Raw genomic sequence first — 22,122 nt, 5'->3', positions numbered from 1 at the left:
AAGTAAACTGACTGATGATAATCTTTGTTGTTCAAAAAGCCTATCATCTGGGTCAGGAGGAGACGGACTGGTTTGAGAAGCCAAGGGAGGCTCGCTCCAACCGCTCCAGACACCATGGGAGCGCAGGGCACATCTCCACTGGTAGACAACAGACCGGCGCCAACGTGAAGCACACCTACCATGACTATGATGAGCCTCCCGAAGAGCAGGACCTGTGGCCTCAGGACGAGTACAACAACCAACCTCGCCACCCCTCGTCTACCTCATCATCCCGCGACCACCGTGGTCACCATGCCAGCAGCTGCGGTAGCTCGGGGAGGCACTCCTCTTCCCGCCACTCCGGTGAAGAGCCTCGGACGTCCAGCCGCTCCTCCAGAACACACCCCAAAGACCAATCCGCCCGCTCTGAGGGCCGTGGATCCTCCTCCACCCAGAAGAGGGGAGGCTCGGAACCCCGCTCCTCCCGGGATGGCTACCGGGACCGGGACTCTGGAGACTACTCCTCTCGTGACCCGGCCTCTGGCCACCACCGTGAGGGCACCAGTGGCAGGGGTCAGAAGCCGCCAGGCTCTTCCTCCAGGAGACAGGAAGGGGTTCCTTCTGCAGGGGCCAAGCAGGGTCTGGGGCAACAGCCCCAGGGGGGTCCAGGCGGGCAGCAGCAACAGCCCCAGGGGGGTCCAGGCGGGCAGCAGCAACAGCCCCAGGGGGGTCCAGGCGGGCAGCAGCAACAGCCCCAGGGGGGTCCAGGCGGGCAGCAGCAACAGCCCCAGGGGGGTCCAGGCGGGCAGCAGCAACAGCCCCAGGGGGTTCCAGGCGGGCAGCAGCAACAGCCCCTGTCAGGCAGACAGCCTGGGTCCCAGGGACCAGACGGGGGCAAACCAGCCCAGCAGCCTGGCCAGCAGCAGCAACGTACCCAGCAGCAGCAGCCTCCACAGCAGAGCCAGCCTTCCCAGACCATAGCCGGGGGCCCTCAGGCCACTCCAGTCACTGCAGGGCCAGGACCCATGGCAGGACCCATGGCAGTACCAGGGCCGGCACAACAGCAGGCTAAACCTGGCCAGACACCGGAACAAGGCCGGCAGCCAGCCGGACCTACCGCAGGCCAGCCAACAACCACAGCTGTGAGTACACCTGAGATGGGTTTGGTATTTCAAGATAAATTGAATTGTGCATCCTGGCAATACTCATGAAATTACTGGGCCTATGTAATTTCCCCCTTTTATTTTTCACTTCTTGGTGAACAGCTGCACAGTAACAATTTTGTTACCCACTATTTCTGTTCTGCAACAGGTGACTTCTGCCACACCTGCAGCAGCTATTGGGGGGATGAAACCTGCAGCAACGATTGGGGGGGCAGCAGCAGCACAGCCACCCAAGACAGCTACACCACCCCTCACAGGCATCGGTGAGACTGACACCTCTCTCGCAGTCTAACACTGCATTAATACATTACTGTCTTTAGACTCTCTCAAACCCAAACAGAGAATGACATACTACCCAAACAGACATGACATACTACCTAAACAGACATGACATACTACCCAAACAGAGAATGACATGCTACCCAAACAGACATGACATACTACTTAAACAGAGAATGACATACTACCCAAACAGAGAATGACATGCTACCCAAACAGAGAATGACATGCTACCCAAAAAGACATGACATACTACCCAAACAGAGAATGACATGCTACCCAAACAGAGAATGACATGCTACCTAAACAGAGAATGACATGCTACCCAAACAGAGAATGACATGCTACCCAAACAGAGAATGGCATGCTACCCAAACAGACATGACATGCTACCCAAACAGACATGACATACTACTTAAACAGAGAATGACATGCTACCCAAACAGAGAATGACATGCTACCCAAACAGAGAATGACATGCTACCTAAACAGAGAATGACATGCTACCCAAACAGATAATGACATGCTACCCAAACAGAGAATGGCATGCAACCCAAACAGACATGACATGCTACCCAAACAGACATGACATACTACTTAAACAGAGAATGACATGCTACCCAAACAGAGAATGACATGCTACCCAAACAGAGAATGACATGCTACCCAAACAGAGAATGACATGCTACCCAAACAGACATGACATGCTACCCAAACAGACATGACATGCTACCCAAACAGACATGACATGCTACCCAAACAGACGTGACATGCTACCCAAACAGACATGGCATACTACTTAAACAGAGAATGACATGCTACCCAAACAGAGAATGACATGCTACCCAAACAGAGAATGACATGCTACCCAAACAGAGAATGACATGCTACCCAAACAGACATGACATGCAACCCAAACAGACATGACATGCTACCTAAACAGAGAATGACATACTACCCAAACAGAGAATGACATGCTACCCAAACAGACATGACATGCTACCCAAACAGAGAATGACATGCTACCCAAACAGAGAATGACATGCTACCCAAACAGAAATGACATGCTACCTAAACAGAGAATGACATGCTACCCAAACAGAGAATGACATGCTACCCAAACAGAAATGACATGTTACCCAAACAGACATGACATGCTACCCAAACAGAGAATGACATGCTACCCAAACAGAGAATGACATGCTACCCAAACAGAGAATGACATACTACCCCAACAGAGAATGACATGCTACCCAAACAGAGAATGACATGCTACCTAAACAGAGAATGACATGCTACCCAAACAGAAATTACGTGCTACCCAAACAGACATGACATGCTACCCAAACAGACATGACATGCTACCCAAACAGACATGACATGCTATGCAAACAGACATGACAAACTACCTAAACAGAGAATGACATGCTACCCAAACAGAGAATGACATGCTACCCAAACAGAAATTACATGCTACCCAAACAGACATGACATGCTATGCAAACAGACATGACAAACTACCTAAACAGAGAATGACATGCTACCCAAACAGAGAATGACATGCTACCCAAACAGACATGACATGCTACCTAAACAGAGAATGACATGCTACCCAAACATACATGACATACTACCCAAACAGACATGACATACTACACAAACAGAGAATGACATGCTACCCAAGCATACATGACATACTACCCAAACAGACATGACATACTACACAAACAGAGAATGACATGCTACCCAAGCATACATGACATACTACCCAAACAGACATGACATACTACCTAAACAGAGAATGACATGCTACCCAATCAGACATGACATGCTACCCAAACAGAGAATGACATGCTACCCAAACAGACATGACATACTACCCAAACAGAAAAGTTTATACTACCCAAACAGTGCCATCTGACAGTGCGGTTGTTGTTCCTCTGCAGGCTCTAAAGCAACCCCCCCTGGAGGGATAGGTAGCAGGCCTGGTGGGATCGGCAGTGCAGCGGCAGGCCAGCCCCCAGCGGAGGGCGTCAACGTTCTCACCAATATCCTGGGAGGGGCGGGAGGGGCAGCTGAACAGGCGGGGAAACTGGGAGACGGTAAAGCCCTGAGAACCTGAACACCTGAGCATCCCAAATGGCACCCTATTCCCATATAGGGCACTACCTATGGATCCTGGTCAAAAGAAGTGCACCATATAGGGAATAGGGTGCCATTTGGGACGAATACAGAGTCTGATGTGGAAGGAATTACTGTTTAACAATTACTTTTCTTCTGTATGGTGTGTGAGTGTGTGTGTGTGTGTGTGTGTGTGTGTGTGTGTGTGTGTGTGTGTGTGTGTGTGTGTGTGTGTGTGTGTGTGTGTGTGTGTGTGTGTGTGTGTGTGTGTGTGTGTGTGTGTGTGTGTGTGTGTGTGTGTGTCCTCAGTCGTTGATGTTCTTTCTTAGTGATTGAACATAATACAAAATGGACCCTTTATTTTATATACACCCCTTCTACAGAATATTCTGTGAAAAGGACTAACTTTCTATACTGTACTAAATATGATATTCTGTGAAAAGGACTAATGTCCTAACTTTCTATACTGTAATAAATATTTTTTCCCTCTCACCCCATCTATTCTCTATCTCTTTTACACAGCTATTTCTGGCCTCGGGAAGAAGTTCACTTCATTTTGGTGAACGGATGAAAGGAGGGTAAATGCAATGGATTTCTTTGTGATTTTTGATAGATGTAAGGTTTAAGTAGTTGACACTTTGTTTGTGTGTTGTGGAGGTCCCAGGTGTGAGGGAAAGCTTGTGTTTGTCTTGCAGGGTATGAGGAGTTGCGATGGAGGGGGATTAGAGGCTTGGTACTAGAAAAATCTATGAAACTGTTTTCGGCATTTTATACATTTCACTATCACAACGAAGCGGAGAAGGAGGAGGAGGAGGGTACCTGAGTGCATCAGTGAGTATCTCATGAAATAAATACATGTCTTTACACATTGGGGCGGTGTGTCTTGTCTTTGGAGAAAAATATTGACCATATTTGTGATAATCCACAAAGAAATGTCTTCCATTGTACTCTTCATATTTTCATGATGTATATGAGTGTAGATTAAATATTTAAATAGCTTTTCGAAGTTAAATACTCACCCCTCAAAGTATTAATACTATCATCAATAGTTAAGGTTAAGTTTAATGTAGTTAAGGATACAGAGGTTGCATCTTCAATGGCACCCTATAACCTAAATGGTGCGCTAGGTAGGGAATAGGGTGCCATTTGGGCAACAGCCGCACACTGCGTTGGATGAATGGATGAAGCATTGTATCAGCTGGATATTTGCATAGATTAACATAGATCCATGTCTGCATCATGTAGAAGCATGAGTGAACTGATGACTCACTAAGGACTGTGATTGTAAATTCTGTCTGATCTGCTGGGGGCATTTTTCTTATTTTTCCATTTTTTTCTCTCTCTTTAATAGCACTTTTTAATTGAATTGGTTCTCTGCTGTGTCAAGTCAGGAAAAACAAAAATGACTGTATCCATGTTCTTCCACTGTTGGAGTGGTCGGAAGTTAGAGCCCAGGTTAGAGGTCAGAGGTTAGAGTCAAGAGGTTAGAGCCCAGAGGTCAGTCCAGATTAAAGGTCACAGGTTAGTCCAGGTTAGAGCCAAGAGGTCCGTCCAGGTTAGAGCCAAGAGGTCAGTCCAGGTTAGTGCCCAGAGGTCAGTCCAGGTTAGAGCCAAGAGGTCCGTCCAGGTTAGAGCCAAGAGGTCAGTCCAGGTTAGTGCCCAGAGGTCAGTCCAGGTTAGAGGTCAGAGGTTAGTCCAGGTTAGAGGTCAGAGGTTAGTCCAGGTTAGTGCCCAGAGGTTAGTCCAGGTTAGTGCCCAGAGGTCAGTCCAGGTTAGTGCCCAGAGGTCAGTCCAGGTTAGTGCCCAGAGGTTAGTCCAGGTTAGAGGTCAGAGGTCAGTCCAGGTTAGAGGTCAGAGGTCAGTCCAGGTTAGAGGTCAGAGGTCAGTCCAGGTTAGAGGTCAGAGGTTAGTCCAGGTTAGAGGTCAGAGGTCAAAGCCCAGGATAGGTCCAGGAAGTGTACCCTTTCACTCCTCCACACACACGTCCATTATACTGGGTCAGGCACAGAGCACTATTAATTAGGCAATGGAGGGCCTCCCGGGTGGCGCAGTGGTCTAAGGCACTGCATCGCAGTGCTAGCTGTGCCACCAGAGATTCTGGGTTCGAGTCCAGGCTCTGTCGCAGCCGGCCGCGACCGAGAGGTCCATGGCCCAGCGTCGTCCGGGTTAGGGAGGGTTTGGCCGGCAGGGATATCCTTGTCTCATCGCGCACTAGCGACTCCTGTGGCGGGCCGGGCGCAGTGCACGCTGACCAGGTCGCCAGGTGTACGGTGTTTCCTCCGACACATTGGTGCCGGGCTGGCTTCCGGGTTGGATGTGCGTTGTGTCAAGACGCAGTGGGGCTAGGTTGGGTTGTGTTTCGGAGGACGCATGGCTCTCGACCTTCGCCTCTCCCGAGTCCGTACGGGAGTTGCAGAGATGAGACAAGACTGTAACTACTACCAATTGGATACCACGAAATTGGGGAGAAAAAAGGGGTAAAAAATAATAATAATTTGCCAATTGATAAGCAGACTAACCATGGCATTACTGTCCTTTCATGCACCTTCACGGGCAGACACGCACACGCACACACACACAAACTGGGACCCACAGAATGAAAAATCTATAAAAAATCCCTCATTACATTGTAGAATGGGCTAACACAGAAAGCAGCACAGTAAAATGGTTTTCTAAACACAACACATTTCAATGCATTTTTATTGAGACCCCATTTAAAACATATCATGACTATCATATGATGCTATTTGGGCCCTGCTTTCTCCCTATGACCACTACTGTGTCTGTCATTGTGCTAGTGTAGTTATTATAGGGTCTGCCTAGGTTGGGTTGACTCTTGGTTTGATATCATAGGCCATGACGCCGGGTTCCTCACATCTCTAGTGTGTGTGTGAAGGGGGTGTGTGTGGTAGGGGTGAGAGATCCAGTGATCCAGTGCAGGGATCTAGAGAAAAAACCTTCTCAGTGCCTCTCTGACCAACAGGCAAGCCTACTCAGCCCTAAGGATTACTGACAATCCCAGCAGGGCTCTGAATGGCTGCCACTGCCCTGGTGGAGGGGCTTGGGACAGTGGAACTGGAAGCACTCACCGTGGCCGTCTTGGGGCAGTTGTGAGGTCTTAGATAGGGGATGTGGTCTGTTTAAATGAGGTGTCGGCTCGTGGTGGATGTGTCCTATTACTATACAGTCACAGGAGGTATAGTGTAGCTAGTCTGTGACGGGAAGGTTACGAGCAAAACTCAGTAAATTAGCTACAGTACAATCAAACCTTTCTAATCAGTCGTATTGCAGAGATTTTAGTCATAGCCCTATTTTAAAATGCATAGCTTTCAAAGTGTAGATGATCTCATATCAATATTACTTTTTTAAAGAAAACATTTATTATTATAGAGAATTTTCACAGAATTCACTTGGATAAGGGTGTGGGATTGGTTCCCATGGTAATTACAGTCTGGCGCTGGGGTGTTGGCCACTGGGTAACCCTCCAGGGTGCATAATTTCTGGCTCTCTCTCTCTCAATATCTCTTTCTTTTTTTATCAGTCTCTCTATTTCTATTTCTCTCTCCCTATCCCTGTCTCTTTCTCCTTCTCTCCCCCTATCCCTGTCTCTTTCTCCTTCTCTCTCCCTATCCCTGTCTCTTTCTCCTTCTCTCTCCCTATCCCTGTCTCTTTCTCCTTCTCTCCCCCTATCCCTGTCTCTTTCTCCTTCTCTCTCCCTATCCCTGTCTCTTTCTCCTTCTCTCCCCCTATCCCTGTCTCTTTCTCCTTCTCTCTCCCTATCCCTGTCTCTTTCTCCTTCTCTCTCCCTATCCCTGTCTCTTTCTCCTTCTCTCTCCCTATCCCTGTCTCTTTCTCCTTCTCTCCCCCTATCCCTGTCTCTTTCTCCTTCTCTCTCCCTATCCCTGTCTCTTTCTCCTTCTCTCCCCCTATCCCTGTCTCTTTCTCCTTCTCTCTCCCTATCCCTGTCTCTTTCTCCTTCTCTCTCCCTATCCCTGTCTCTTTCTCCTTTTCTCTCCCTATCCCTGTCTCTTTCTCCTTCTCTCTCCCTATCCCTGTCTCTTTCTCCTTCTCTCTCCCTATCCCTGTCTCTTTCTCCTTCTCTCTCCCTATCCCTGTCTCTTTCTCCTTCTCTCTCCCTATCCCTGTCTCTTTCTCCTTCTCTCTCCCTATCCCTGTCTCTTTCTCCTTCTCTCTCCCTATCCCTGTCTCTTTCTCCTTCTCTCTCCCTATCCCTGTCTCTTTCTCCTTCTCTCTCCCTATCCCTGTCTCTTTCTCCTTCTCTCTCCCTATCCCTGTCTCTTTCTCCTTCTCTCTCCCTATCCCTGTCTCTTTCTCCTTCTCTCTCCCTATCCCTGTCTCTTTCTCCTTCTCTCTCCCTATCCCTGTCTCTTTCTCCTTCTCTCTCTCGGGGATTCTGCTCTGCTGAGCCGTGTGTAAGGAATTAGAATGCATGTGTGTCCTTGTGTCTCTGTGTGTAGGTGTGTGTGCACATGTAGGTAGTTATCCCTCAAGCAGTACAGTAGTACAGTACTACAGCTCTCCTTTTCCCCCTGTAGGTGAAATCCTGTCCTGAAATCTTTCAGCACTAACTATATGAGACAATAATGAACACATTTTACAGTCTGTCTCTGTGTACTGTATTTTGCCTGTTTGTCATATAATTCAAATGTCTGTGACATATTGGATCCTAATGCAGCACATACCATATAAATTCAGTGTATATTGATCTCGTAGGGTTTTAAAATTCCGGTAACTTTCCCAAAATCCCCAGGTTTTCCCAAAATTCAGTAGAAATGATCTCTAGGTGAGAGACACTAAACTTTGACTTCATGTTTTCAGATGCACCAGCAGAATGCCAACGAGAGCCTACCTCACAGCTCCTGTAGGAGAGTGAATGAGACAGAGAGCGAAGAGAGAATGAAGATACAATCCTGTCTGTCTCACCTCCCTGTTTGTCTCTCTGCTTACTGAGAGAAATAACACCTGATCCAGGAACAGAACAGGGAGCTGTCACACACCGTAGGCTTGGCTTCCGCATCGCTCAGCTCAGAAGGACAACAACGGACGATGCTGCTTCTTCACCTGAATCTCTGTCATTTTGGAGAGCAGACTGAGATTCATCAGAGTTCTCCCATCACTCGCTGTGGTTCTATGATTCTAAGACAAGGCCAGATATGAGCCATTGTAGAAGGAAATGTCACATCTGGTCAAAAGTAGTGCACTATATAGGGAATAGGGTGGCATTTGTAATGCAGGCTCTGAGGAGTCCACATCTGACCAGAATCATTCTTGACTCCACACTTTTGTGGTCAGAGGGCCTTATAACAATACCACCATTATAAAACAGTGGAGGAGGGAGATGGATACACAGCTCATAGGTTTTACTAGTACCAAAGAAACCTCTTTGCCAACTATGACACTAACTACTACACTGGAGAAGGCAAGACAAACAAACGGCGACAGACAAACAAACAAACAAACAATGCCCTGGTTATGAACCCCTTGAATGCTTGGTTTGTATGATCTCTACATTCCAGGGAACGATGACCCTTTGAATGTGTTTTTATTTCTCCTCCACATGTTGTGATGATATGATGTCTACAGAATGCAACATGTACATGTGGACACTGGAATGCACGCACAATAATAATAAAAAAAGAAACCCATACCTTCTTAACACTTTTTCACCACTACGTCCAGAAGAGGGTTCACCAGACAATACTAGACGAGTAGGATAAAGAGAGGAGAAGCTACCAGTGTGCCCACCAATAGAGTGTGAGATCCACACAGGAGAGAGGACCAGATGGAACGCAAGCAAGCGTGACCATGGCTGTCTTTTAGCCATCGCAAAGCCATCATTTGTCAATCCCAGAGCGAGCACTTCGGGATTTTTTTTTTATATATAAAAAGTATTTTCATTTTGTTTCATTTCTTATAATTTTTGCCTGATATTTTTCTGAAAAGAAGAGCCTTATTCGGTACATATTTTTTACTTGTATATGTTTTGAAACGTCCATATCATAACTTTCTTAATTTCGTTTTGCACAACTGTATACTATTGTATGTACATAAATCCATCGAGAACACTGATAATGTAAATTATTAATTTGTGTTTTTATTAATTTATATTCATGTGACTTCTGTTTTTAGGTTTTAGGTTTTTGTTTGGTAAATCTATTTATATTTTATGGTCTATTGTTTTCTTATTTATTATCTTACATTTGAATAATTTGCTGGTTGATTTTTAAAAGCAATAGCATGCATACAATTATATACAGCACAATGGTGTTAATGGTGTTTAAATTCATGGATGGGAATAACTGAAACATGTTGATAAACATCAGCAATATGTCAGAGAGAGTTGCATAATTACACATACACACCTAAATCTCTATGTTTACACTTACTCACACAGAGACATACATGCAATCAAGCAAACACACACACATGCAGGAGTGGCTGGAAGCAATCATCATTTCAAATGTTCTATGCAATGATTCATTTTGAAACTGGAACAGACAAAAAAACAAAGTTTAATACCATAATGACCAATGTTACTCACTAGAATCCAACAACATTGTGAACTGAAAGACAAAACAGTTATGAACATATTTGTACTTAGCTAATTATATTTATGGATCTGAATATTTAACTATTGAATCTAGACTTTTATTTTTGTGGCATGTTTTATAGTACCCCATTACTCCCCATATGGGGGGACTTGTTGCCAAAGGGTTGACTGTGTAGACTGTCAGTCATGAATGTCCACCATCTTATTGCTTGAAGCATGATTTGCTTGGCTTTGTCCGGCTGTTTGTATGCTCTCATTCAGTCCTGGTGTGTGTGGCTTGACCAGGGCCCCACTGTGCCATGGCGTGTTCAGCTGTCCAGTCCGTGCTGCTATACAAACCTGTGATGCGGTTGGTCAGAAATTCTCATTGTAAAATGTCAGTCAGTGTGCGCATCGGCTGTCAGTGTATAACCTGAAGGGTGGAGGATTCATTTCAGGTATCTGATTGGTTGACCAGACTGTCCAACAAATAGAATGGTTCCTTATGTCTCACTGCATTAGGAATGGCATCATGTAGTAATAGATGATGAGGGAAACAACTTGACATGCTTTGAAGCCACTAAAAGTTGCATACAAAGATATCAAGGTATCATTAGTAGTTGGAGGAACAAATGTTGGAATCCTAACATCCACTTAGTCATGCATTGTATTTTAAGTTGAAGTTAGGATTCGCCCTTAAATGAACAGTCTAGAACTCGTCGCAAACTTTAGAACTCAATCAGTGGACCACTGAACCTTCCATAGCCAAGGCTAGTCTAGAGGGAATCTAGAGGATACCACAGTACTGTCAATCAGGTCAGAGAAACTCAACATTCTGCTGAGCCCAAGTCAATCATTCATCCAACCAGGGCATGTTATAATTAAAGCACAGGCCTTACTGGTATGTAAAGACAGAAATATGACACCACTAGGATATGTGTTATTGATTTCAAGGAGAGCTAAAACAAATGTGTTAATAACGGTAATAATATAAATGAGAGTCTGCAGGGTGGATCCAAAGAGGGACCTTGGTATAGATAGCTGCATGCTCACCATCTTTATGGAGACTTTGTGGTCGATAAGAGAAGCATGAGACCAGACAGCCTTCACTGACTGTAGCCGTCCAAATGGACAGACAGACAGACACACAAACACACATTCTCACTGTAAATACAGATGGATTCTTCTGTACAGCATTTGAGTTCATAGTACGGTCGTCTTGTGGATTCCCACACCGTACTTGCTGCCAACTTTTGTGCTTTTGTGTATAAAATAATATTGATTATGATTAAATATCAGGATTATGAATATAATGATGAAATAAGCATAGTGTACCTGGCTGGCTCGTATTGACTGTTGGCAACATTGGAATAAACTTGTATTCAGATACATATTTGGTCTGTGTAGAGTTTCTATACATATTGTGTTTGTAAAACAAGGAGAAATACCTCCATGGTAAAAGTTTATCCAGGCATTCTATTGTCATTCTATCGGGAGGTTTCAAAGTTGATGAGGAATTATCCGTTTTTTAAAAAGAGATTGAAAGAAGAGGAAAAAGCTAATTGAAAATGCAACAAAAAAAATCCAGAAAAAGTCTAACTCAAGTCATTCACTGTTGTAAGTGCAATGGGCGAAACGTCAGTTGTGTATCCATTGTGAAACCTTGTGTTCTATTCAGTGTATTCCTGTAAACAGATAGAGTAACATTTTGGTGCATCATGTCATGTAATGTGATTAATGAAAATATTGACCCTGCAATTTCTTTCCAATCAGGAAAATAATAAAGAGAAAATCAAAAATCTCTCTCTTGTAGTTATTTATTTGTCATCCACTGTACTGTATTTCCTTGCTCTCCGCCTGCCTGACTGACTGCCTGACTGACTGTGTGAGGACAGGCGCTGGGAGACGAGAAGCAAGTACAGGGAGTGAACATTTAGTAAACAACGGACAAGAAGCAAACAAGGGCAGCGTCTGGACAGGAGAAAACACAACGACAATAATGCTGACACGGGGAACAAACTGAGGAACAGACAGATATAGAAGGGGCAATCAACAACGTGAAGGAGTCCAGGTGAGTCCAATGAGCACTGATTTGCGTAATTATGGTGACAGGTATGCGTAATGATGGGCAGCCTGGCGCCCTTGAGCGCCAGCGAGGGAGCAGGCGTGACAGCCTGACTGCCTGAACGACTGCCTGCCAGACTGACTGCCTGACTGATTGCCTGACTGACTGCCTGAATGACTGCCTGCCTGACTGACTGCCTGAATGACTCCCTGACTGCCTGCCTGCTTGACTGCCTGCCTGACTGAAATGGTTGCCAACAACAACCACTCACTGTTCACCACAGTGTCTTCAAAGAGAGAAACACAAAGCACTGCTAAGCTCTTTGGAGTATTGAATGAACATTGCAGTGGTTAAGAGCTATCCATAGTGCTGAATAATTTTAGGCTGCTGCTGCAGTGTGCTAACATGGCCGTAGGGTTGCGAAGGGAGGGTATAGAGTATTACTGGAAACTTTTAAAGTTCCAGTAAACTAACAGAATTTTGGTAACTTTTACGTTTTGGGAAGGGGGATTTTGTCAGATGACATCTAGTTGCCTTTTTGGTTACTTCAGATTACCACTGTCACGTTTACTCCCGCTCGACGTCGCCAGTTGTGTCATTACGCACACCTGCCACCATCGTTACGCTCACCTGCGCCTCCATCACTCACCTGGACTCCATCACCTTCCTGATTACCTCCCCTATATCTGTCACTCCCTTTGGTTCTTTTCTCAGGCGTTATTGGTTCTGTTTATATGTTTCATGTCTGTACGCTACTCGTGTTTCTTGTTTTGTTCCATGCTTGTTTATTTATTAAATTCACTCCCTGTACTTGCTTCCCGATTATTAGCGTAAATGTTACAGAATAACGCCTCACCAAGGGGAAGCAACAGGGACCTTTTTTATTTTTACTGGTGACGTCAATTCCAAGTGCCGTTGCCGAAGCAACCGGAGATGCCTCAGCCGGCTCGTCAGGCTTCCATGCCTCAGCCGGCTCGCCAGGCTCCCCGCCCCTCAACCGGCTCGCCGGGCTCCCCGCGCCTCAGCCGGCTCGTCAGGCTCCTGCGGCTCGTCAGGCTCCCGCGCCTCAGCCGGCTCTATAGGTTCCCGCGCCTCAGCAGAAGCAACTGGCCCACTCCTGGTCCTCGGGACCGTCCCTCTGGTTGGCGTCGTCCGGTGGCTGGAGCCGCGCATCAGGGAGGGGGTACTGTCACGTTTATTCCCGCTCGATGTCGCCAGTTACATACACCTGCCACCATCGTTACGGCAGTTGTGTCATCATTACGCACACCTGCCACCATCATTATGTGCACCTGCGCTTCATGACAATCAGCTGGACTCCATCATCTTCCTGATTAACTCCCCTATATCTGTCACTCCCCTTAGCATTATTGACTCTGGTTCTGTTTATGTTTCATGTCTGTACACTACTCCTGTTTCTTGTTTTGTTCCATGTTTGTTTATTCATTAAATTCACTCCCTGTACTTGCTTCCCGATTATTAGTGTACTCTTTACAACCACAGGGTCTTTAATTATATCTGTCCCTCTGTGTAGCCTTACCACATGTAGAATATATAAAATAATCAAATAAGATGATTTAAAAATGAACATTGCAATGACAAAACTGTAACTTTATCCAAAATACATCCCATCAACTTAATGAATACCATTAGTGTTTAATATGAGGGTTTCAGCATGAAATATCCTTTATATATTTTTTGACACACTTATTTATTTTACTATGTCAATGTCTATGTTGTAAAATTTGTGGCGCAAAGTCAATAGTTGGAAGAGTTGCAGAGCTCAATGAAAATAATGCCATGTTGATTAGATGCTTTTTTCATTATTTTGGCTATTTTCTCTTGAACCATATGGTCTATGCACAAGAAACGAATGGACAATATGGACACAGATATAAAAAGGAATACTATATATTAATACATATTATTGTTACGTTATTCAAATATAAATTACCATAGATTAACTAAATTACCAACGATTCCGGTAAATTTGCTAAATTACAGGTAGCTTTGCAACCCTACGTGGCTGTAAATTCAATTGACTTTACAACAGCCTTCACTTGGTAGTTTTCATCTACCTAAAGGTGAACAGGGACAGAAGGATTAGGAGAGAGGCCCAGTGAGTTAAGAGAAAAGATTCACAGATCCCAGACATTTTTAAGAGACTGTTCTGATAAGACAGGGCTTTACTCATAGAGGCTGTGTTGGCTTATCACTGTCTAGGCAGGACAGTCAAGACAGTCAGTGGAAAGATCTCTGTTTGTCTGCTGGGGATGAAGGTGTGTCAGGATGTTTTCTTTCATTCTACAGTTCAGAAGCCAGTGTTGATAAACATTGTCATTTTGAAATGAAGGAAAGTCAGTATCCAACTGTGGTTTCTCAACTGCAACTGAGCTACATTTTCCTGGTTACTGATGCTTTTACAGTACAGTAAATCCAATACAAAACCTGAGGTTGGGTTAGACCAATTGTCTCTGTCATAGCGCAAACAAAGCTTTTGTCTGACTGTTAATGCCACAGGACCCCGTGTTTGGCCCCTTTGTGTTTCTACTGGAACCATATCTAGGGAGAGAGCAAGTGTTCTTTTGCCTTTCACTAATCTAGTGATAGTTGTGAATACAACATACAGTTGATATCAGAGAAATGGCGATAGAGAGGCAAAGTGGCAATCTCTCATAATTGTATTTTACCTTTATTTAACTAGGCAAGTCAATGACAGCCTACTGGGGAACAGTGGGTTAACTGCCTTGTTCAGGGCCAGAACAACAGATTTTTACCTTGTCAGCTCAGGGATTCGAACTTGCAACCTTTCGGGTACTAGTCCAACACTCTAACCACTAGGTTACCTGCCGCCCGAAATAATCTCTCATTCCATTCCTCCCTCCCGATTTCCCCATCTTCTTTCCTTCTAGGAAGCGATCCCAGTCCGTTTCTATCCAGGAGAATAGTGGGCCATTCGCTTTGGTCACAAGTGTCCATGCTGTGTCAAATGTCTGTGCTGACATACGACTGCATAGTCCTTCCAACTACACCTTACGGCTTTACTATCAACCAGAGTGACAACCTTACTTCTGTCCACACGTGATGTTACTAATTGAAAGAAGGTAAGCATGTCCTATCCCTCCTTTTAATTAATCATTTAATCCTGTGCAATATGGCCACTCTTTAACAGTACAGAATATCAACGTTAATTAAGAACACATCATGCAGGGTCAACAACATCACATCCAGTTGTAATTTGAACTATACTTTCCATTGAGTGTTGATTCTCAGGGTCATGTAGTTTGCAAAAGTTCAATCAGGAAGGCTGGTCTGAATGGCTCGTCACCGTAAGCATATTACACCCCCTAGAGTTGATATTTTGAATATTGAATAGCTCCCCGTGTGTTAAGGCTAGAGATTGACATAACTTTATTTTGTAATGGTTGCAGCTCAATCCTCTTTTTCCGCCGATATAAAGTTTGCGCCTATTCCAATAACTTGAGGCTTGTGAAAGCGACCTTTTTCGACACATGAGAGGATCAGGACAGGAAAATTGTCATGAAATCGTATTTAAAACCTGAAAAGTGTGAGCTACATAACTAATATGTCACCAATATTGAAAGGGGAGACTCTCGCGAACACGACAGTGTCGATTGTTTGGCTCTATGACATCCACAAGCTTTGTCTGAACTCTCTGTCGCGGACATCCTCATTTTAAAGAGGTCTTCCACAAAACAGACTGTCCAGACTGAACCGTTGGAGCTACAAACTAATATGTCACCAATATCGAAAGAGGGGACTCTCAGGAACATGAATAATGTTCTGCTCTAATTTGTCTAAAGGTAACCAGTACTAGGCTGTAAAATATGGGGTAAAATGTGCTAAAAATAACGTGGGCGAACAAAAACCAAATATTTTTCTTATATCTCTCAGATATAGGACAGACACCTTTTTCCTTATTATAAATGTTTTGACTGTCTGTTTATGAATGTGTTATTCAAAGCGTTTCTATGGGCTATAGCAGTAAAAAACTAATTCAATGTTTCATCAAATATTTTTTTCCGATGCCAGGGAAGTCAGGCGGAGGAGACTTGGGTAACAACCGGAGCAGTTTAATGAGGAAAAACAAACTGCACCCAGAATAACAAAATACGGGTTGAAATAACCCGTCGCAAACCAGTCTGAAGTGCACAAACACTTTACAACAAACAATTCCACACACAGACATGGGGGGAACAGAGGGTTATATGCACGTCAAGTAATGAGGGAATGTAAAACCAGGTGTGCGGGAAAACAAGACAAAACAAATGGAAAATGAAAGGTGGATCGGTGATGGCTAGAAGACCGGAGACATCAACCACCGAACGCCGCCCGAACAAGGAGAGGAACCGACTTTGGTGGAAGTCGTGACTGTCCCCACCCTTGACGCGCGGCTCCAGCAGCGCGCTGACACCGGCCTCGGGGACGACCAGGAGGGCGAGGTGCAGGGCGATCCGGACGGAGACGGTGGAACTCCCGCAGCATTGAAGGGTCCAACACGTCCTCCACCGGAACCCAGCATCTCTCCTCCAGACCGTACCCCTCCCACTCCACGAGGTACTGAAGGCCCCTCGCCCGATGCCTCGAATCCAGTATGGAGCGAACGGTGTATGCCGGGGCCCCCTCGATGTCCAGAGGGGGCGGAGGAACCTCCCGCACCTCAGACTCCTGGAGCGGACCAGCCACCACCAGCCTGAGGAGAGACACATGGAACGAGGTGTTAATACGGTAATTGGGGGGGAGCTGTAACCTGTAACAAACCTCGTTCAGTCTCCTCAGGACTTTAAACGTCCCCACAAACCAGGGACCCAGCTTCCGGCAGGGCAGGCGGAGGGGCAGGTATCGGGTCGAGAGCTAGACCTCACTGCGGTGACGGTCTGAGCTGGCTTTCTGGCGCGTTGAAGGTGAAGGTCTCCTCCACGCGCCGGAACTAGTCGTCCACCGCAGGAGCCTCGGTCTGACTCTGATGCCAAGAAGCCAGAACCGGCTGAAACCCCAGTACGCACTGGAAGGGGGAGAGGTTAGTGGAGGAGTGGCGAAGCGAGTTCTGGGCCATCTTTGCCCAGGGCACGAACGCAGTCCACTCCCCCGGGCCGGTCGTGGCAATAAGACCGCAGAAACCTACACACATCCTGGTTAACTCTCTCCACCTGCCCGTTACTCTCGGGTGAAAACCTGAGGTAAGGCTTATCGAGACCCCTAGACGCTCCATGAACGCTCTCCAGACCCTCGACGTGAACTGGGGTCCTCGGTCAGACACTATATCCTCAGGCACCCCGTAGTGCCGGAAGACGTAAGTGAACAAGGCCTCCGCAGTCTGTAGGGCCGTAAGGAGACCGAGCAGAGGAAGGAGAGGGCAGGACTTGGAGAAACAGTCCACATCGACCAGGATCGTGGTGTTACCCTGTGATGGAGGGAGATCTGTGAGAAAATCTATCGACAGGTAAGACCATGGCCATTGTGGAACGGGTAAGGGGTGTAACTTACCTCTGGGCAGGTGCCTAGGAGCCTTACACTGGGCGCACACCGAAGAAACATAAACCCTCTAGTCCTTGGCCAAGGTGGACCATCAGTACTTCCCACTCAAACAGCTCACTGTCCGACCGATATCTGGATGACCAGAGGAGGGAGACGTGTGAGCCCAATAGATCAGCCGGTCACGGACAGCAGACGGAACGTACAGACACCCAGCGGGAGCGGGCTCTGCACATAACGCCTGTTCAATGTCCGAGTCCAGCTCCCACACTACCAGCGCCACCAGGCAGGAGGCCGGGAGTATGGGGGTGGAATCCATGGGCCGCTCCTCTGTGTCATACAGCCGGGACAGTGCGTCTGCCTTGACATTCTGGGAACCTGGTCTGTACGAAAGGGTGAAAACAAAACAGGTAAAAACATGGCCCACCTTGCCTGGCGAGGATTCAGTCTCCTCGCTGTACGGATGTACTCCAGATTGCGGTGGTCAGTCCAGATGAGAAAAGTGTGTTTAGCCCCCTCAAGCCAATGTCTCCACGCCTTCAAAGCCTTGACGAAAGCCAACAGCTCCCTGTCCCCCACGTCATAGTTTCGCTCCGCCAGGCTGAGCTTCCTCGAGAAGAAGGCACAGGGGCGGAGCTTCGGTGGCGTACCCGAGCGCTGAGAGAGCACGGCTCCTATCCCAGCCTCGGACGCGTCCACCTCCACTGTGAACGCCAAAGAGGGATCTGGATGAGCCAGCACGGGAGCCGAGGTAAACCGGGCCCTTAGGTGAACAAAAGCCCTGTCCGCCTCAGCCGACCACTGCAACCGAACCGGACACCCCTTCAGCAGTGAGGTAATGGGAGCCGCTCCCTGATCAACACCCCGATAAACCTCCGGTAATAATTGGCAAACCCTAGAAAACGCTGCACCTCCTTTACCGTGGTGGGAGTTGGCAATTACGCACGGTTGAATTGCGGTCACTCTCCATCTCCACCCCTGAGGTGGAAATGCAGTACCCTAGGAAGGAGACGGACTGCTGGAAGAACAGGCATTTCTCAGCCTAGACATATAGGTCATGCTCCAACAGTCGACCAAGCACCCTGCGCACCAAGGACACATGCTCGGCGCGTGCAGCGGAGTATATCAGAATGTCATCGATATACACCACTACACCCTGCACATGCAGGTCCCTAAAATTCTCGTCCACAAAGGCTTGGAAGACTGACGGAGCATTCATCAACCCGTACGGCATGACAAGGTACTCATAATGCCCTGAGGTGGTCCTGAACGCTGTCTTCCACTCATCCCCCTCTCGGATACGCACCAGGTTGTAAGCGCTCCTAAGATCTAGTTTTGTGAAGAAGCGCGCCCCGTGCATTGACTCAATCGCTGTGGCTATGAGAGGTAGCGGGTAACTGTCCTTCACAGTGATCTGGTTAAGAGCTCGATAGTCAATACATGGGCGCAGACCCCCTCCTTCTTCTTCACAAAAAATAAACTCGAGGAGGCGGGTGAAGTAGAGGACCGAATGTACCCCTGACACAGGGATTCGGAGACGTATGTTTCCATAGCTGCCGTCTCCGTCTGTGACAGGGGATACACGTGACTCCTGGGAAGTGCAGCGTCTACCAGGAGATTTATCGCACATTCCCCCCGACGATGGGGTGGTAATTGAGTCGCCTTCTTTTTGGAGAAGGCGAGAGCCAAATCGGAATATTCGGGGGGAATGCGCACGGTGGAGACCTGGTCTGGACTTTCCACCGTAGTAGCACCAATGGAAACCCCTAAACACCCCCCGGGCACTCTCGCGACCACCCTGTGAGAGCCCTCCGTTGCCAAGAAACAGTGGGGTCATGACAGGCTAACCAGGGTAGGCCTAGCACCACGGGAAACGCAGGAGAGTCAATGAGGAATAGACTGATTCTCTCCTTGTGACCCCCCTGCGTCACCATGCCCAGGGGAGCGGTGGCCTCCCTAATCAACCCTGACCCTAATGGTCGACTGTCTAAGGCATGAACTGGGAAGGGCATAGCCACGGGAACAAATTGGGATCCCTAAACTATGGGCAAATGATCTGTTTATGAAATTCCCAGTCGTGCCTGAATCGACGAGTGCCTTATGCTGGGAATGTGGGGAAAACTCAGGAAAGTAACATACAAAAACAGGTGTACAACAGAGGGCTCTGGGTGAGAATGGCGCCGGCTCACCTGGGGTGACGCCAAAGTGCCCTGCCTGCTGCCTCGACCCCCAGAGGAACCAACCCGGCACCGACCGGCAGTGTGACCTCTGCGGCCACAGATGGTTCACGTGAAGGAACCTCCTCCGGTCTCCCTGAGCGCAGCACCTCCCAGCTCCATGGGCATCAGAGCGGTGGTGCTGTGGGATGGAACCGAGAGATCCCGCTCTGGACGTCCGCGGGTAGCCAGCAGGTTATCCAGCCGAATGGACAGGTCCACCAGCTGGTCGAAGGTGAGGGTGGTGTCCCTGCAGGCCAACTCCCAACGGACGTCCTCGCTCAAACTTCAGCGATAGTGGTCGATCGGGGCCCTGTCATTCCATCCCGCGCCGGCGACCTGGGTGCGAAAGTCCATCGCGAACTCCTGGGCGCTCTTCGTCCCCTGCCTCAGATGGAGGAGACGTTCACCCACCGCTCTACCCTCGGGCGGATGGTCGAAGACTGCTCGGAAGCGGCTTGTGAATTCCTCGAAGTCGTCCAGCGCCGCGTCTCCTTCTCCTCACACAGCGTTGGCCCACTCCTGGGCTTTCCCCAAGAGGCACGAGACGAGGGCGGACACCCTCTCACGGCCCGAAGGGGCGGGTGGATGGTTGCCAGGTATAGATCCAGCTGCAGCAGGAAACCCTGGCAGCGCGCAGCCGTCCCATCGTACTCCCGGGGAAGGGCGAGACGAATCCCACTGGGACCGGGTGCAGGGGGGGCGAGTAGTGGAGACCCCTGTTGTGCTGGTGGAGGCGCTGGAGGAACTCCCTGTCTCTCCCAGCGGTCCATGGTTTGGACGACGCGGTCCATGGCGGCGCCGAGATGGTGGAGCATCGCCGCGTGCTCCCGGACGCGCTCCTCGACCCCTATACCAGGGTCACCTGCTCCTGCTGACTCCATATTTGTGGGTGTGGAATTCTGTAAGAAGTGAGTAACTGGCTGCAGGGAAGTTAGGCGCAGGAGAGCAGAAATGGGTAGCAACCGGAGCAGTTTAATGAAGCAAATCAAACTGCACCCAAAACAACAAAATACAGGTTGAAATAACCCGTCGCAAACCAGTCTGAAGTGCACAAACACTTTACGACAAACAATTCCACACACAGACATGGGGGGAACAGAGGGTTATATGCACGTCAAGTAATGAGGGAATGTAAACCAGGTGTGCGGGAAAACAAGACAAAACAAATGGAAAATGAAAGGTGGATCAGCGATGGCTAGAAGACCGGTGACGTCGACCGTTGAACGCCGCCCAAACAAGGAGAGGAACCGACTTTGGCGGAAGTAGTGACACCACCTGCCCAGCAACCTGTCATCCACATCTGGCTCTGATGAGCATTCCTCGGAGATGAGGCCATACCCCAAACTATTCAATCAAATTCCATATTACATTTTGTCTCTGTTGTCATTCAGTTAAGCCTGTACTGGATTGAACTAGATTCTGTGAATCCAGGGACAGGCATCATCAAAACCACCTATAATGTGGTCATGGAGTCCTGCTCCATGAGGAGTCTGACCTGTCTATTGGCGGTGACCTGCAAACCCGTCGTCCACATGGTCAGTTTCAAGGCAACCATCACAGTCTCTGTTCTGGACGTCAATGACATCGGCCTGAGTGGCAGCCATCTCTTATAGTGTCTTCAGTACAGTCCTACTGTCCCCTGTGTCTCAACTGTTCTCTCTTCTCTACTATTTTCTTCTCTTCTCTTTCATACTCCATTGTGTGTGTCCACTCCCCTCCTTTACCATTCTCCACAACACCATTTTCCCCCAGCTACTCTCAAGTGACTCAGGTGAATGAACATGACCCAGTCTACAGTTCATGTGTAGCTGTGGGTGTGAATGAAAATGCTGCACTGGTTACTATGGTAACCACAATCACAAGCCACAGACCAAGACTGCCCCTGCCTGGTCGGTTACAGGATTACAAGTGGAGCCAGAAACAACCCAGTTCTATGTTGACCTCGATGCAGGTGAGCGCATTATGTAAAACATATTAAAACATCTTATATATAGTTTTTTATATACTTTCAATATTTAAAAATATCTAATGGGCTGTAATCTGAAGAGCCAAGTTAATATTGATGTTAAAACTAGTCATCCTATATTGTTGAATGTAAACAGACAAACTCCAATACTCCCTACAATACTGTAGCCCCAGGACGTTGAAGATCCCCGGCGTCCTATATAGGGCTAGACCAAGGCATGTACGCTCCACCACTGCTATGGTCATTGTGAATGTGGTTCCCTGGACCACAACTCGACCAACAAT

The 22,122-nt window shown here is 47.5% G+C and overlaps 1 protein-coding gene across 1 annotated transcript in view; it reads left to right on the top strand.

Moving 5' to 3' along the window:
- The window catches only part of LOC139536156 (protein bassoon-like), a 162,823-nt gene extending 150,928 nt beyond the window's left edge, over window positions 1-11,895 (top strand). The window contains exons 7-12 of the mRNA XM_071336394.1: window positions 40-1,121; window positions 1,291-1,405; window positions 3,368-3,523; window positions 4,065-4,120; window positions 4,238-4,373; window positions 8,382-11,895. Of these exons, the coding sequence (XP_071192495.1) occupies window positions 40-1,121; window positions 1,291-1,405; window positions 3,368-3,523; window positions 4,065-4,105 (1,394 nt within the window). The 3' untranslated portion in view covers window positions 4,106-4,120; window positions 4,238-4,373; window positions 8,382-11,895. The remainder of the gene's footprint in view (window positions 1-39; window positions 1,122-1,290; window positions 1,406-3,367; window positions 3,524-4,064; window positions 4,121-4,237; window positions 4,374-8,381) is intronic.
- Window positions 11,896-22,122: the final 10,227 nt, after the last annotated feature.

The sequence above is a fragment of the Salvelinus alpinus genome, chromosome 12 (genome assembly GCF_045679555.1).
Source record: "Salvelinus alpinus chromosome 12, SLU_Salpinus.1, whole genome shotgun sequence".
NCBI classification, from domain to species: Eukaryota; Metazoa; Chordata; class Actinopteri; order Salmoniformes; family Salmonidae; genus Salvelinus; species Salvelinus alpinus.
The sequence above is the reverse complement of the archived record's forward strand: the minus strand, read 5'-3'. Positions and strand labels throughout refer to the sequence as shown.